Source organism: Setaria viridis, chromosome 2 (assembly GCF_005286985.2).
Source record: "Setaria viridis chromosome 2, Setaria_viridis_v4.0, whole genome shotgun sequence".
Classification (NCBI taxonomy): domain Eukaryota; kingdom Viridiplantae; phylum Streptophyta; class Magnoliopsida; order Poales; family Poaceae; genus Setaria; species Setaria viridis.
Genome location: NC_048264.2, coordinates 43692445 through 43710683, shown reverse-complemented (window position 1 = coordinate 43710683; position 18239 = coordinate 43692445). Strand labels below are relative to the sequence as shown.

The window sequence follows — 18239 nt, the reverse complement described above, 5'->3', positions numbered from 1 at the left end:
CCGTAAGACGCATTCTGATTTAAAAATAAAACAAACTATGTAAGTCTTACCAAATGTTTTATCAAACTATATTCGTGTTTAATTAGTATATATAGAAGCTGCAAGTAACGCGATGCAAATAGATTCATCATAACCAATGGACCTTTTAATATGAAGTTGAGTTTTTAACATTTGATAATGGTAGAAATAAAAATATGGAAATCCTTTTAAAGAAATAAGTGTTAATTAAATTAGTATATGGAAGTTACGCAATGCAAATATATTCATAATAACCAACTTTTAATGTGAAAAATTGAGTTTATAACATTTGATGATAAAAGAAATAAAAAAATTATGGAAATCTTTTTAAAGGAATAGGTGTTACATTATTGGAGCGAGGAAATTAAGCTAAAAAAAACGGAACCGAGAAGTACAAGCATGGCCCTACCAGCTTAATACTTATACACTTATCATGAGAGAGCGAAGGAATCTGCAAGGTGCGACCACATGAATTATGGCCTGAGCACCACATCGGCAAGTTGCACGTATTGTATCGGCTCCAGGTGCATGCACGTAGCGAGGGGGCCAAGCGATTTGACGCCGATGCAATTTGGCGTCGTGGCGACACTGAATAGTGGTCGGTGGATAACATAAACTATCACGCATATGCATGTACTGGGACTGGGAGGATGAAAGGAACAGCAAGTAGCAGAGGAGATGTAAAGGCTCCAATTTCTGGGCAATATTCTGCTCACAAGTTGCGCAAGAGGGCTTTCTGCGCTTGTGGTCAAGGAATGTACTGGGTGGACCTTTCTGTGCTTTTACACGTATCGGCTGTTTGCTCCCCGGCCCCACCTCCTACTTTTTTGCCTGCTTGAGGGTTTAATGATGTGAAGTTGATGGGCTTGACGTGGACCAATTTGCGTTCCCTTGTTAAGAAATGGGTTTGGAAGTAAGCACACGGTAGGACCAGGCCACTTTGAAACGTCCTACTACTCGTGGTTCCAATTCTCGACTGGGGTCGTTCAAGATGTTTGGATTTGGAGGGAGAATCGCAATGAAGATGCAGTATTCCTTAACATTACATTACATATAAAGGAATAATGCATGCTACACACAGCTCGACCATATATGTGTGATGTTGTATAGTTGTTGGAGTATGCGTATATGAGAGTATGAAATAGTACCTTCATGATCGTAGTGATTATTAATAATGGGAAACAGTGTCTCTTCAAATGCTAAAGGTTTGAAACATAATTAATCCTAGATGGTGTTAGAGATCTAGACAGTTTCAGTACTAATTTAATCCAGAAAAATACTACCAAGTTTGTGACATCAAATATGTGCTGTGTTTGGATGCTTCAGGAACATGTAGACAATACTAATCAGTGCTAAAATGAGAATATAAAGTGTAATGGTAGCATACCCAGCAGTGCCGTTCATAGCTTCTGTCGATGTAGTTGTTCCTGTCGATGCAGTGGAAGCAGATGTCGTCCGACGAGCGGATGAACTCGTAGACGGTTTGGTTCCGAAGGCCTGCTCGAAGGAGTTCTCCTTTTATTCTCACGGGCAGAAGCTGAACGGAGGAGTCAGCAGTCACGGAGGAAGTAACTCTCGTAACCTCTCGAGGAGTCAGCAATTACGGAGGAAGTAACTCTTGTAACCCCGCAGACACTACCATTCCACCAGCTTTAAACTTCAGAAACTCCTTTCCATTAGAAGCTACTAGAATTAATTGACTTGAGTGGCAAAACTCTGCTCCTCTCCGCACGCAGGCATGGCACGCCACAGCTCGGCAGCGGCACGCGCGCGTGGCATGCCTTCACCCTTTTCTCAACTTCTCAATATAAGCAAATATATTTCACGTATATAAGTCAACATTCAATCAAATTCTCATGTGCTACTAAACCAGATAGTACGCACAATATTTAATACAGGCCTTAAAATTATTTGATTTAATTAGATAAAATATTGGGCTTGGCCCACGTTAAATCCAACAGATAGTAGTGTACTTTTTCTAGGATCTGAAATGCTCAAGCTACGAGCTACAAAGTTCAGTTAGCTCCCATTTTAAATCTCGCTGGAGAATTACATGCCTCTGCTGCTTTAATTTATAGCAATGCAACCATACATAGCACAAGCATAGTACTGAACGCACGTAACACACTGAACCTTTTTTCCGCCCTGCGAGATGCACATGGAGCATGTACGGACAGGGCATAGTCTATCAACGTAACCCTTGAACCTTCTACGTGTACCTCTGCAGAGATCATATACGTATGGTCGGCCCTACTTAATCCGTACCAGACGATGGGATTGTCAGTTTGGTCACCGATCGATTCCCTCTCGAAACATAGAAATCATTACGATATCCTGTCGTAGCATCAGCAACTTTTCTAACTAAGGATCAGGTCGTTTACCAATGGCAGATCTGTAGCTAACACACTCGTACTATATCGGTGATCAGCAAAAAAAAAAAAAAAAAAAAACTGTGCCAGAAAGCTAGCTAGACTCATCTGATCGTACCCTCTCTATGACAGTGGGACCGGTTGCTCCTCCTCCCACCGAGAGCTGGTTTCGCCAAACCAAAAGCCTCATGCACGATCGTCAGTGTGTTTCTGTTGTTGACCTTTTAGTTACAGGTAGAAAAGAAATATTTCTCCTTGTTGGCATGTGTACACGCGTGAGCGTGACCCACCACTTGCTCCTCCTGATGGTGATCAGTTAGTGCAGTGCTTAGCGCTAGTTAACGTACTTCATCACGAGCTGCAAGTTGGGGATTAATTTAACAGCAGGGATTAGTGTTGTTGGTCTACGGCGCGCGAGATCGATGCAACAAGGATCGCATGGCAACTTGCGCTTTATTTTCAGACGCTGGCCGCTGGCTGTCCAACGATTTGTAGCCAATTGCTAGCTAGCTAGTTTGCGTGTTGGATCTACCCCTTTTTTATTTATTTATATTGATAATAAATAAAGCAGGTATATAGAGAGAGCTAGCTAGCTACGGTAAACATCACCGTCATTTATATTGATAATAAATAAAGCAGGTATATAGAGAGAGCTAGCTAGCTACGGTAAACATCACCGTCATTGTCGACAAATAAATACAATGGATAAACTTATCGCCGTGTGATGGTATCTTTTGTTGGATTTGGGTCGTCATCGTCGAGTTGTGCAGTAGTAAGTATTTTGTCGACCACTGAAACATATACGTCTCTAAGTTATGATCACTATCACATGATTACATGAACACTACGCCTCTATCGATAACTCGTTGGAATTAGGCAAGCCCATATATCAGTGAGACTATATATTAAAGGAACATTTGCAAACGCTCAGTGGAACGCGGAATCCCTCCAAAACTCTAAAGCATTGACACGCTCAACATGTTTATTTAGGCACATAAAAGTATAAAACTCCAAAGAATTTAGCCATCAGTGTCACTTATTATTCCAATGTGCGTGTGTGTATATATATTTATATTTATATTCAAATCACAGCAAGATGCCGCCAACGCTAGCGTTAGCGTAGCACGGTAGCGTCAGAAAGCAACCTCCGCGCTTGCTAAAATAAGCCGATCCCATTAGTTTAGCCGAGCCCGGCGTCCCCGTTGCCTGCACACCACTTGCCGCGACCAACCCAACCCAGCCGCGGCAAGACACGGCGGAGTTAATTATTGGGCGCTTCAATCGGACAGCGTCAAATCGCCGACCCAGAGATTTTTTTCCCCCTCTCTCTCTCTCCCTGTGACCAACATCGTACAAAAGCGATATACCCAAGATTCTGCTCCCCGCCTCGCGGATTCGCTGGATCGCCTGCGGACGGCAAGTCTGTGGCACTTGGCGTGCTCCATGAGGCTGTGGTTGTGGTTTCTCTGTGTGCACCTTGCTCGGCAATCATTGATGCTGTAGAAGCCTAGATGATCGGTCAGCAATTGTGGGTGCTTCATGTTCAGATGGCTTGGAGCTTATATGCTTATCCGGATAAACTGGTACTTTTGTTATATTGAGTTCATGCTACATACCATGCATGGTTGGAATAGCAACATGCTTTACTAGCTACTGCAATGACGATCCCCTGTCCCAAAAACAAGCTATTCTACGATTCAACATTTATCCCCAAAATAAATTGTTATACTCAATTTGGCGTGCATGCATGTGCATGTGGGCATGCAGCAGTCAATTAACGTCAAATATGGCTAATAAATAGAGGGTAATTGAAGTCGTTTTACCTCCTTGTTAATCTGTTCTATGGAGGGAGTAAATCCAAAAAAAATTTGATCACGAAAGGTGACCCATTTATATGTTCATCTCAGTTCCCACATTTACATCAACTTATATCTTGCATGGATTGTAAGACGGATCTAGTTATTTTGCTGCTAGAAACAATAAACACACGATACTTATGACACTTTTCTCTTGCTTTGGCCTTAAGACGAATGTGTCTCCTGCACATCAGATGTACCGTTTCATTTCTCCATCCTCTTCTAAGGTTCATTTCATAGCTTTGTAGTTGTTCATGGCATTTCTACACGTAGAACAAACAATCATATTAACTCAAACTTAAAACTAACAAAAAGTATCTAATATTACAAGGTTACGCTTGGAGAAAAAAAGTATCAAAACGTCCAACGTTTCTCTTTCTCAGTATCCTAGTCTACATATTTGATATTTATGGATTCTAAGAATATAGTTACAACCAATTTTAAGTACTTTGGTGGTTTTAAAATTATTTTTTCTTATTTGTTTGTACCTACATATCACACATATTTGTTGTTTCATACTCCTTTCATCCTAAAATATCATGTATACTAGCAATTTCAAGACGGACTAAAGAGATTAGCAAAAGACTACCATGCCTCTCACAAGTGTCTTGTTTGATTGTCAATTGGCAAACGTCAAGACCCACAAAATGGATGGCACGTGGATTAAAAGCCATATTTGCATGTCATTAACTCAAGACATCTATTATAGGAGATTGTTAGAGACAAAAAATTTTGCACGTCATTAACTCGGTTGAAGAGAATTTTGGCAGAGATTTAAATAACCGATATCCAAATATACCTATAATATTTTATACTTGGAGGCAGATTTTAAATATTTAGAGACCTTATCTTCATCAGGGATTGAGTATATTACTTAACACTATTTAAAACTACATAGCACATAGTCCTTGCTATAGCTACACTTATCAGCCTAAAGCTGCTACAACTTTTTTTTTTCTTTTTCCCATATATACCGCTATAAAATGTAAACGCTGCATGAAACATTGGGCTTCCACGCAGACGATCCGAGCCTCTACCACCGTGGGGCCGCAAGCAAACACTATCCGCCATCCACTTGTGCGCGGGGCCCACTCCTGGGGACAGCAGGGCACCATCGCTGCCGTCCGTTCGGCCCTGCCCGCCGCAGCCCGACACGTGGATGCGGCGCGCCAGTACGTCGCCGTCACATTACCAGGCGTGACGTGTCTCCCTCCAACCGCAGGCGTCGCGACAACCGGGCCCACTGATTTGCGGGCCGGGTATCTAACGGACCCGCGTGTCATTCAATGTGAACGAGGCGTGTAGTAGACGTGGGTCTACCCTAGCAGCCCCGCACGCCATCTCTCGCAGCCGCAACACAGCGCGGGCCACCTCACCCCGCTGACCTGTGGGGCCCGTAACGCACGAGACCCACGCGTCATGATACAAGGGCAGGGCTGCGGCGTCCAGCGCGAGGGCCCGCCTGGCGACCCGGCAAGTTGGCCTCGGGGGCAGTGAGCTGTCATGGGGCCCGCGCGCCCCGGGCCGGGAAGCGGCACGTGGCGAGCGATGCGGCGCCCTGCGCACACACGTAGCCCCCGTCCCTGCGCGGGCCCCGCGGGTTTAAAGCGGATGCCTGAGACGTGTGGCTGCTGCGTAGGCCCCGCGCGACGCGTGTGGGGCCCAGCGCCGCGGCAAGTTACAGCTGTTTAGTTGGGTGCCAGTTGCAGGCTAGCCCGTATGGCCTGCCTGCCTGCAGCCTAGGGGAGTGGTCCATGAGGAGCCAGCCGCCTCTCGTGTAGCCCAGCCGCGAGCCAAGCCGAGCCGAGCCGGTCAGTTGAGTAAACGGGACGTGGCTGTTTATTTTTTCAAAATTTCTGTAATGGTGTCTGGTTAATGGCCGGGTGTTCTACTAAGACTGTTGGCTGTTGCGTTTTGCACATCGATTAATCTTCTATGCTCCCTCCTTCCTACAATTCTAAAGTTCAGTGTGAAAATCAAGACAGTTGTTAAAATGACGTTGCTGCCCCTACAAGAAATTCGCTCACGTTGGCTTCGGTGACTGCACCGCACTGTGCTGCAGCTCCATGCGGAGGCGGAAGGATTTCTGGAAGCATCATCTATTCTTCTAACACCGGTTGATGGCGGACGAGAGGTTGAAAAGTGTCCAGAGTCCAGACGGAGGTTATACAAGTCGATCTTTTTTCCTGTGAGCCGATCCACCTGGTAATCTAGAATCTTAGATCTCGTATCTGTGTGTGTAAATATTTTGGGATAAATTTTAAATTGTAGAGGTGTAAATATTTTGGGACGGAGGAAGTATATCTATACAAAGAATAGTTTTCACATTTAACTAACACGTTTTGATAGTGGAGTACATACTATACATACATATAAGAAAGTATAAATAACATTGATAAACGGTTTATTTCTTAATTAAATTTTATTGAGAGTTAGTTATATATCGTCCTTTCATTAAGATTCAAAGTTCTAGTCAATATGCGGGCGGGACACTCCCATCTTCGACGAATTTCTTTTGATGTTCTAAAGTCCGCATAGTAGCAGTATTGGTTTTTTTGTTTGTTACAAGGAGGTATTTAACAAATAGAGAGGAAAATGACAAGGGAAATGGTAGAAGCCAGTGAAACCTTCTTACCATGGAGTCGAAGCGGAGAGGAGCCATTACCAACATGTACTGTATCTTTTATTTTTCTTTTTTACTATATGTGCCATAAGTGCTTACGTATTGATGCGAGAAGACGTCAGTGCTTACGTATTGATGCAAAAAGACGTCAGTGCTTACGTAGTTTGGTTTGTCCGTTACATCCCGTCTTGCTATTTATTTCACCACACCCCTCCATTCTCATACCACTCCGACCGCTTGGCTACTCCAACCCATCCTGCTAAGCACCTATCCTCCTATAGCATTCTCATGGCTATTCCGCCCCTCATGGTGTGTAGCTCGGTGACAACGGATCTAATAGCTCCACAACCTATTCAACAGTTGTGAGATCTTTCTTTATTCTTCTTTAAAGTTGGTATCGTGGGATGATGCTCGACTTCGGTGATATTTGCAATTCCTATCGGCTCATGGTGGCCTCATATGTTCTTCCTCGAAGGCCACCTCCATGGCCATCCTACTCACAACATCATATGGGCATAATTGCCCTATTTCGGTATGGTGTCTATGTATCCTCTTCTCTTTAAAGTTACTATAATTAATTTTTTTTAATAAAATTAGATGTACGCTAACGCCTCTTATTGTTTTGATCCATCAGCCAGTCCGATCTATCTTTTATTGCTACAACTAGTGTTGTTCATATGCGCAACCATTATTGATTCTACTCGTCATAGCTAGATCTACCGCGTCACTATCTTGCGTGTTTTCTTATTTTATTAATTTCACCTTGTACATTTTTTTAAAAAAATTATGATTTATTTCGACCGCAGATATTGTAATTATGTATAAGGTGAACATGTAGCCTCCAAAAACTGTGTACAGCCGCGTGGAAGCACCCATGTGCCCACCTCCTGAAAAAAGATCACTTCTTTCCACCGATTCTCGGAGCATGAACTGTTCTCAATCCCCAAAAATTCAGCGAGATAGAAACAACAACAAATTACCGCTCTTTGGTCGAAAAGCACCAGCAGCACCAGATTTGTCAGAAAAGAAAAAGAAATTCTCACATGCCACGGTTAATTTACGTTAATTTTGCCTTATTTAGCAGTATATTCATAAGGTTTCTTATTTAGCTCAGCATTTCTAGAAGGATGCTAGTACTGTACACTTGATATTTTCCAGCCCGAGGAAACCTCCCGAAACATGTCAGGCCCAACGCCCCACCGCGCCTTCGACACGTCACACTATTTTAAGCCCCCACGGCAGCGCGCCGGAGCCGAGCCGGCGCAGCCCCTGCCCCGGCTCGGCTCGTGGCGGCCCAACACGTGTGCGCATTGTCCGACACGTGTCCGGGTGCTGTGCGCTCGTAGTCCCATCCGACGAACCTCCGCCTCCTCAGTCCTCCCCCCCCCACTACAAAAACCAATTTCCACTCCCCATTTTCGCCGGAAAAAAATTCAGCGAAAACCCTCCCTATTTTTTTTGTTAGCGGGGGGCGCAAGAGCGAAGGAGATTAGAGGGAGGCAGGCACCGAGGTCGCCTCTGCTCTCCGCTTCGGCTCGCCTCCTTAGTCCTCCTGGTTCCGCTCACGGTGAGGGATCTGGTCTCTCGAATTCCGCTTCGTTTCGCCGCGTGTGTTCCACTGTTCTCCCGATTTCTCGGTGTGGGATTCGGGGGGCAGAGGGCGCCGGTTGCTGCCTGCTGCAATGTTACATGCTTGGGGCATGCGGGATGTCAATTCTGTGTTGACGGTGGAACTCGTGGCGTGTGGGGTGTTTCCTTTTCTTTTTTGAAAAAAATCTGGTTCTGTTTGGTGCTTTGATGAGCCGGAAGAGCGTAATCGGTTGCTGTGTTCTCTGTAGCTGAATTTTTGGTCATTGAGAAGCGTTCCTCCTCGGTGAATCCGTGGGAGGGATTGGAGCCCGGAGGGGACAGATGGCGTCGAGGGATTTCCTGGGCAGGTTCGGGCGGGAGGGAGGAGCACCGGCTGCGGGCGGTGGAAGCGCCGCCACCGTCGACTCGGACGACATCGAGCTCAGCCTCGGTCTGTCCCTCGGCGGCTGCTTCGGCGCCGACCCGGCGCACGAGGCGAAGAAGCCGCGCCTTGTGCGGTCCACGTCCATCCCCTCGATCTGCTCGCTGCCCGGCGGATTCCCCTCCGGCGAGGAACCCGCCGCCGTCACGGCGCCGCCGTCCGACCTGCTCCGCACATCCTCGCTGCCCACCGAGTACATGGAGGACCGGCTCCGCCGCCGCGCGATGCAGAGCCAGCGGCGGCTCGAGGCCAAGCGCAAGCGCCTCGAGCGCCGGAACTCCATGAACTCCGGCAGGTCGGGCCCCAACGCTAGCGCTGCTGTCTGCCGCGACGAAGCCCTGGAGCAGACGGTGCCCAGCGGCTTCCAGTTCCGGCGCACGGTCGCCTTGCAGGGGACCACCTCGTCCAGCGTGCCGGAGCAAGGTATACCAGCATGCTAATCTCCACTGTTTTATTGCGCGTGTCCAGCACAATTATCCGTTTCATTTCGTTTTCTTGGTTGATACTTCTTGATGATGCATGGACAGATTTTCTTGGGTTGGGTTGGGTTCCGTTAGGTACTCAGTACGAGATGTCTCATTGTCCGATGTCTGAGCAGAGAGATCTAGGTGAAGCAGGTTTCATCATCAGACATGGATCTTTAGCTGTGGGTTTGTGATCTCGTTTGCTGTTCTGATGACATGTACCTGCGATGTGTTTATTACCTGTTCTTGATGATCCCCCCTGTTTAGAAGTAGCTAACCATTTTGTTATTGATGCTACCGGAAAGAAGTGTACTAGTCATGTAGGGATGGATGGCACGACCTTCATGCCGTAAGAATTTTCCATGTCATGTCCTAGTCATCTTGTTTCATCGTTTTGGGAATTTGCTCTTGCAGTAGTAATGCGGAACTATTTTTGACAAAGATGATGCCCTGGGACATGATCCCTCATGTTTTTGGCTGGTAGCTACTAGTTTCCTTCCATTGCTGTCAGTTACAGAATTCTTTGATGTGCACGGCAGTTTTACAGAGATGCTACGCTATGGCTGGACGCTAAGACCATATATAGTTAATCAGCATCTGCAATGATAGGCAAGTTGAGTCATTAGGTAGCCATAAGTGTGATTATGGGATTAATCATTGTCTGAGCTGGTGTGTATGGTCTAGTACTACCCTACTACCTTTATGCATTGTCCATTGGGGCAAAGTTCATTATGATAGAAATTCACATTCATATATATTGAAACACTAGCACACGTCAGAGCTCGTCTCACCGCAGCTAATGCAGGTTATCTCATTTGAATCTGAAATCTTGTGCCTCTCTGTTCTTGTAGCATCAGCAGGTAGTGGAGCAGAGGCGAAGAGCCCTCCTGCCATGAACACGTCGGAGACCTCCGGTGGGCAGAGCAGCTCCAGGCCCCCAACGGCGTCAGGAACCGGGAGGCCATCGAACGGCACCACCGGCCGCGAGCAGCCGCCGCTGCGGACGCTGCGGTCGCTGACGATGCGGACGGCGAGCACCGGCGACCTCCGCAACAGCATGGTGGAGGACATGCCGATGGTCTCCTACAAGGTGGAGGGGCCCAGCGGCCGCAAGACCGACGGCTTCCTGTACAAGTACAGGAAAGGCGAGGAGGTCAGGATAGTCTGCGTCTGCCACGGCAACTTCCTGACGCCGGCGGAGTTCGTGCGGCACGCCGGCGGCGGCGACGTCACCAACCCGCTGCGGCATATCGTCGTCAACCCTCAGCAGTCGGTGTTCTTGTGATGGCGGCGGGCATGGTTCTGCTGGTACATGTAAACCCTTTTAGGGGGAGATATGAGATGAAGTAGGCACAGGAGAAGCTTAAACCCTTTGAGCAGGAGCCAGAAGCAGAAGCTTAAACTTTTTGAGCAGTGGGGCATGCTTCTGCTTCGTCCGGTGCAAGTAAATGTAGGGGGAGATGTCAGAGGAAGCAGGCACAGTAGAAGCTTAAACCCTCTGAGCACGAGGCAGAAGCAGAAGCTTAAACTTTTTGAGCAGTGGGGCCAGAAGCAGAAGCTTGAAACTTTTTTGAGGAGCAGACAGAAGCAGAAGCTTAAACTTTTTCTTTTTCGTTTCTTGGTAATCATATGATTAGTTAATTATGTTAGCGAGCTGGATACTGCTGTAACCTGTAAGTTAAGAGAGTGAGCGAATTGGAGGGATCTTGAGGTTAACAATGTCCGAAATGGATGCTGGTTCAGTTGAGGCACACCCGGCTGGTTTCCTGTCGCTGACTCGCTGTGCAGTTTCACTTTCACTCGCTCATCGAGTCACCGTCGTTGCAGCGTTTGCAGGACGGGGACTGAAGAGAGCGCGACAGAAATGGCCACCCTATCCCTGTGAATTGTACTGCTGCCCAAGGTGGCAGGCCTCCATGATTGCTGTAGGACGACGCAACGCAACCATGGAAAAGTTGATCGCTGCAGTTCCAGACAGGTGGGCTGGGGTGACGTCACCCCAGCCGTTGATTCTCGGACACACCGCCGTCCTCGTCACAGCTCCGGCGACGATATTTCTCTCTCGGCCGAACTGACGCGAAGGTCGGACGCGTGGCTCGGCCGATGCGGGCCTGCTTGGGCTTCCGTGTTGGGACAGTGCAGCAGTCTGGTGTGCGTGTTCTCTGACGGCATTTTAGATGGGCCCATTTCAGTGGCCACCTGTGGACTGCAGGATCATCCCTAGGCCCAACACGTTCCTCCCCGATGCTAATCTCTTGGAAGATATCATCATCTCCAATAAACACGCACCAGATTAACGGTGATTGACACAAATCCCGCTGGAATATTCCCCGCGCCGCAACGCCTCCGCTTATATAGCACTCGCCGTCGCGGCAGCCCAGTCCACCTCCTCCCCTCCAACAGCAGCGATCGCGCCGCCGGAAATGGCATCCCTCCGTACGTGCACACGACGATCTCCTGGCCTTCACCGTGGCGCGACACGATCTTGATACAACGTTGCATTACTAATCAATCTTGCGTGCAGGGGTGGTCGCGGCCGTGTTGGTGGCGGCGGCGGCCGTCGCGTCCAGCGTCGTCGCGGCACGGCCGCTGGTCGGGGAAGGTGGAGGCGGGGCGTGGGGGGGCAGCAGGGCGCCGCTGCAGACGTCGCGGCCCTTCAACATCGCGCACCGGGGCTCCAACGGCGAGTTTCCCGAGGAGACGGCGGCGGCGTACGCGCGCGCCATCGACGAGGGCGCCGACTTCATCGAGGCGGACATCGAGGCCACCAGGGACGGCCACCTCGTCTGCTTCCACGACACCACGCTCGACGACGCCACCGACGTCGCCGACCACCCGGAGTTCGCCGGACGCCGCCGCACGCTCGAGGTGCAGTGGGCCAACGTCACCGGATACTTCATCAGTACGTGCACAGTTCACACCGCCCGTGATCATTCAATGCAGTTCAGTGATTTGATTTCTTCATACCGCTGTGTTGATCGGAACCATCGAGTGGATAATCCGAAGCATCTGTTCTGTTCTTGATTATATTCTTGCAGCTGATTTCACGCTGGCGGAGCTGAAGACGCTGAGGGCGAAGCAGCGATGGGACTTCCGCGACAAGTCCCACGACGGTGAGCGGCGCGTCCGGCTTCCCGACCGGCGATCCAATCGCCATTTCCGGCGAACAATGTTCACCGACAATCTGGTTTTTTTTGTTACCGCAGGCATTTCGCCGATCATCACGTTCGAGGAGTTCATCGACATCGCGCTGAACGCCAAGAGGGTGGTGGGGATCTACCCGGAGATGAAGAACCCGGCGTTCATGAACAAGCACGTTCGTTGGGCGGACGGGAAGAGGTACGAGGATAAGTTCGTCGCGACGCTCAAGAAGTACGGGTACGGCGGCAGGTACATGTCGCCGGCGTGGCGCGCGAAGCCGGTGTTCGTCCAGTCCTTCGCGCCGACTTCTCTGGTCCGCGCCGCCGGCCTCACCGACTCGCCGCTCATCTTCCTCATCGACGACGTGACCGTCCGGACCGAGGACTTTAACCAGTCCTACGACGAGATCACCTCCGGCGAGTACCTGGACTACATGAGCAAGTACGTGGTCGGCATCGGGCCCTGGAAGGACACGGTGGTGCCGCCGACCAAGGACAACCGGCTGGCGACGCCGACGGACCTCGTCGCCATGGCGCACGCGCGAGGGCTGCAGGTGCACCCTTACACGTACCGCAACGAGAACAAGTTCCTGCACTTCAACTTCAGGCAGGACCCCTACGCCGAGTACGACTACTGGATCAACGACGTTGGCGTCGACGGGCTCTTCACCGACTTCCCGGCGAGCCTCCGCCGGTTCCAGGAGTGGACGGCCAAGAAGAAAGACTGATCGTGATTTCGTAGCGTGAGGTTAGGGGGTCACTAGGATACACACTGGCTTAGTTCAGTTACTGACCGGTAGCTGGTTCTTTCATCCAGAATGTAGTTCTCTTGTTTCCAGTGTAGGGACAATTCCTTGGATTTTGCAATGGCCATATATTGTTTTTTATTTGGACCAGAGCTACCTCTTATCCGTTCATCGTGCTAACAGTGATCCCCTTTTAACTTTGCATGAATCTCTATCTTGTTTCACATGATCGTCATGAAGAACTCTCTGACCTTGAGCAAATTGAGCTGTGCAGTGTGCCAATAGTATAGAGTGGTCAAGACAAACAGGCATCCAAAAAAACCTGATGAACCCGTGCATGTTGCAGTTGCACACACAGCAAAGCATAGAACAGTCCTCTGTATAACTTCCATAGATGAGTAGGTACCGAAACAGTCCTCTGTACTTTGAATTTGCATAGTTAGTACAAAATAAAAGCCTGAATCAACACATGAATGGGTTTTGAGTACAGACTATAACAGGTGCAATGCATTCAGCATTCCTGATGTTGAAATTCTGAGAACCCTTCAGCGACTTCAGAAAGAAAACATAGACAGTATATGCTGATCGTTTTTCTTTACTTTAGACAGCTCAGCAGATTCAGGGTGACAGTTGATACACTTTGTTATATGACATACATATACAAAACAGTAGCAGTAAGAGCCTAGCAATGCCAAACATAATGCGGTGGTGTCACCATTCCAAAAGTGCAGAAATTTAGAGGAAGAGCACATGCGTGCACAAGGATTTCCTTCATGATTAATGTTTCAGCATTCCCTGTTTTGATACACGTATGAGCTCTGCTTGTTAGATTAATTGGTCACATGATAACTTTGACCTTCATATAAATAATTCAGATTTAAAAAATGCAAGCCATAGAACGATAGAAGACCTGTCAAGGAACTGGTTGAAATATGACCGCACGTGGAAGTTAATGAACTTCTCCCAAGGCAATGTCCAGTACGCTAATTCCATGCAGATAGTTGATACTGCTTACATATGGTGACTGGGCATGTACAGACTAAACACTAATGCACTGGATACACTATAGAGAGAATAATAAAATAATACAGTAAGGCAATCTTAACTGAAATCTTTGGCATTAAAATTGTTAATTTACACCTGCTCTTCTTATCAGCAGATACATTAGTGAGATTCAGGAGAAAACTATATTATACAAAGCTGCCATCTACAGGATAAAATCTAGTCAAACAGATGATTAGAAAAAAAAATCATCAACGGCGCAGGTCACGGCTATCTTTACCTTCTTCTACATGTGGAATGTGTAAATTATTCATCTCTATCGATGTTCACGAATTGGGGGCTGTAGTTGCTTTAACCGCTGGACGACCTGCTTCATAGTTGGCCGAATAGAGAGCGAATCAACAGTGCACATCACTGCTAAATGCAATGTCTCTACCAAGTCATCATGGGGGCCAACATCCCACAGACCATCAATAAAGAATTCCCGTGCACGGCCTTGACGAAGCAGCATGCATGCCCAAGCAACTATGTTGAACCCATTACCATAGGGAGAAAATGATGGGTCCAAGGCTTTCTTGTCTGAAATTAGCTCCATCAGGACAACGCCGTAGCTATACACATCAGCTTTATCTGAAACACGGCAAGTCATGGCGTATTCTGGAGCGACATATCCAAATGTTCCAGCTACGCCAGTGGTTGCATGTGTTTCTGAATTTCCCAAGAGTCTCGCCAGTCCGAAGTCTGAGAGATAAGCATTATTGTTAGTATCCAACAAAATATTGCTTGGCTTCACATCCCGGTGAAGGATACGAGGAACACAAGTATCATGCAGATAAGCAAGTGCTTTTGCAACATCCAATGCAATCTTGTGCAGCATTTTCCAGTCCACTGGTCTCTTGGATCTCTCCTGTATAAACCTCTCAAGGTTTCCTCCAGATAAGTAGTTATATATGAGAAACATTTCAGACTCGCCAAGATGGTAACCTACCAAGGTAACAAGATTTTGATGCCTTAATCTCCCTAGGGTTTTTATCTCAGCATGGAACTGTTGGGCTCCCTGAAATCTCCCGACTGAGAGCCTCTTGATAGCTACCAACACTCCAGGTGCAATTTCAGCTTTGTAAGTGGCTCCAAAGCCTCCACTTCCAATGCAATTGCTCGCATTGAAACTTCCAGTGGCTCGAACAACAGTCTCATAAGTGATCGGCACACCTATATCTTGGAAAATTGTAACTTCCTTTCTTCCAGAAGACCGAGCTGACATCCGGGGAGCGCACTTCCTTGTGTATATGAAGAGCACGATCAGTGCAAGGAGGACAGAAACAATGGCTGTTGCAGAAGTTATAGAAGCTATTTCAATTGCATTGAATGCATTGTTCCCTCCTTCATTTTGTGCATCTGTAGGTGTTGTGTCATTGGAGCCATTCGAGTTCAAACCACGACCCTGCTGAGCAGCTGAGGGCACGGCCAGAGTGTACACATGACAAGATTGCAGTAAAGGATTCCCAATAACGCTGTCACATCTAACCGTATTCCCATTCGTTGGCACCGGGCCAGACAAATTGTTGAATGACACATTAAACATGGCAAGGGATGCTGAGTTAGCAAATCCTGAAGGAATCTTCCCAGTAAGTTTATTGTTATCAAGGAGGAGTGCAGTGAGATTTCTCAAGTCAGCAAGGGCATCAGGGATAACCCCTGTGAGGAGGTTTGATGACAGGTCCAGAACCCGGAGAGCATGCAACTGATTGATATCAGCTGGAATGGTGCCATTCAGAAGGTTATGGGCCAAAGAGAGGCGCTCTAAGTGCGGCAATTTCTTTACAGAAGTAGGAATTTCACCACCAAGGCCATTCCTACTCAAATCCAAGCTGACAAGGTAACTTAACTCCCCAATACTTGATGGTATCGCACCTGAAAGCTGATTACCAGCAATACCAAGAACAACAAGAGAACTGCACAGCGAGCCAATTTCTGCAGGAATAGCTCCAGCTATCAAGTTGTCACTGACTTCCACAACAAAGCCCCTTGAGTTGTTGCACTTGTCAAATATGCTAGGCTGAAGCTGACCACCAAGACGATTCCCATCAGCCAAGAATGCATAGGACCCCTGCATCCCCAACTTCTCAGCAGCAAGTGGCAAGGATGTAACTGAGCCAGTAAAATTGTTCCGGGCAAAACTATGGTAGCTTGTCAAATGCACGCCCAACGGTAATGAGGATGACACAAAGCCAGCAAGCGCTTGATATGTGAAGAAGGAAGAATACTCTGACACCAAGTCATCCAATGGGGACTGGGATGAAAGACAATTCTTTGAGATAAATCCTGGAATCGCACCAGATAACTGGTTTCCACTGACATCAAATACGTCCATGCAAGGCACAGGCAGTGAAGGATCGACTGAACCTGTAAGCTTGTTCGAGCTCAAATTGAAGAACCTCAGATTCTCACATTCCACCAGGTCCTTAGGAATCCCACCAGACAACAGATTCTCCCCCAAATTCATCATCTCCAAGCTCTGGCAAGAACTCCAATTGCCCGGCAATTCTCCCTCCAATGTAGCCCTTGGCGCCCATAGCACCCTCAGCTTCGGCAGCGCCACAACAGCTTCCGGAATCCCTCCTTGGAAGTAGTTAAAGTCATCGACCTCCCCATAATCGGACGAATTCGAACCACCAAGAGGCGCATAAGGATTGGACAACACAAGCACTGACAGCTGAACACAACCACCAAGCTCCGCTGGCACAGGCCCACTCAAACTGTTCCTAGACACATCCAAAGCCCGCAGGTTCTTGAGCCGACCAATCTCCGGCGGAATAATGTCATCCAGCAGATTGGAGGACAGCAACAGCGCCTCCAGCTGGCTACAGTTGCCCAGGCTCCGGGGGATGCCACCGACGAGCAGGTTCCCGGAGAGGTCGAGGAACTGCAGGCTGCGGCACCCGGCGCCACCAAGTTCGTCAGGGATGGCGCCGCCAAAGCGGTTGGAGGCAAGTGACAGACGCCGCAGTCCAGGGAGCGCGCCGAGGGCCGCGGGCACGGAGCCGTTGAGCTGGTTGTAGGCGAGGTCCAGCGTCTGGAGGCCGACGCAGGCGAGCGCCGCGGGGATTCCGCCCTGAAGGCGGTTGCCGGAGAGGTCGAGCACGCGGAGGCGGCGCAGCGACCAGATCGCGGGTGGGAGCGGTCCCGAGAGCGCGTGGGACGGGAGAGCGAGCACGCGGAGCCCCCGCAGCGCCGCGACGGCCGGGGACAGCGCGCCGGCGAGCGCGCGGCCCGGCGCGGAGGAGACGTTGAGCGCGACCACCTCACCACCCGCGCCGCACGACACGCCCGGCCAGCGGCAGTGGTCTGCGGACTCCGGGGTCCAGTCGCGCAGCAGCCCTCCCGGGTCGGCCGTCATGGCCGCCTTGAACTCCATCAACGCCTCGCGCTCGCCGCTGCCGGAGACCGAGGTGGCGTCACCGAGCAGCAGCAGCAGCAAGAGCAGCGTCGGTAGTAGGGTTTGCGCGGCCATGGGCGGAGTCGGCGGCGGCGGCGGCGGGGGCCGCCGTCGCATTGGGGCGGGGCAGTGGGGGAGGGGCGGAGTGCTTGGCCCGCGGTGGAGTGTAGTAAGAGTGAGGCGGCGGCGGCCGGCGGCGAGAGGGAGGGGCACGCGTGGATTATTTGCAGCGGGGACCTCGGGGTGGGTGGAGTTTTGCGCTTTGCGCCCTCGGGTGGAGGTGGGGGTGGGGGTTGCTTGGTTTGGAAGCTTTGGAGCATGTGACCCAGCGGCTGGGTTGCACTGAGCCCAGTGTGCTTCGCGGCAAAGGCCTCTGATTACCCTCAAATTGCAAGCGCTGCAATAGCTCTGGGATGAATTCAGGCTGATGCAGGTGACATAAATGTTTTCTTCTTTAGTACAAAGTGAGTTTACTGGATAGAAGCAGAAAAATCTTTCATAGAATTTCTAAAGGAGGAAATCTTTGCGGAAAGGTGAATAGCATCTTAGTGCGAAGTGAGCTGCCAATTGT

The 18239-nt window shown here is 49.1% G+C and overlaps 3 protein-coding genes across 3 annotated transcripts; 2 read left to right on the top strand and 1 right to left on the bottom strand.

Moving 5' to 3' along the window:
* Positions 1 to 8273: 8273 nt before the first annotated feature.
* LOC117843418 (ninja-family protein 3) lies at positions 8274 to 11092 on the top strand. The gene is made up of 3 exons (XM_034724003.1): positions 8274 to 8433; positions 8705 to 9300; positions 10193 to 11092. Exons 2-3 carry the CDS (start codon positions 8778 to 8780, stop codon positions 10624 to 10626), a joined length of 957 nt encoding a protein of 318 aa, XP_034579894.1. The 5' UTR covers positions 8274 to 8433; positions 8705 to 8777; the 3' UTR covers positions 10627 to 11092.
* LOC117843417 (glycerophosphodiester phosphodiesterase GDPD6) lies at positions 11069 to 13435 on the top strand. The gene is made up of 4 exons (XM_072291920.1): positions 11069 to 11102; positions 11866 to 12243; positions 12380 to 12454; positions 12548 to 13435. The coding sequence occupies exons 1-4, from the start codon at positions 11069 to 11071 to the stop codon at positions 13207 to 13209; spliced, it is 1149 nt and encodes a 382-aa protein (XP_072148021.1). The 3' UTR covers positions 13210 to 13435.
* An 883-nt stretch (positions 13436 to 14318) lies between these two features.
* LOC117843416 (LRR receptor-like serine/threonine-protein kinase RPK2) lies at positions 14319 to 17946 on the bottom strand. The gene has a single exon (XM_034724000.2). It carries the CDS (start codon positions 17783 to 17785, stop codon positions 14546 to 14548), a length of 3240 nt encoding a protein of 1079 aa, XP_034579891.1. The 5' UTR covers positions 17786 to 17946; the 3' UTR covers positions 14319 to 14545.
* Positions 17947 to 18239: the final 293 nt, after the last annotated feature.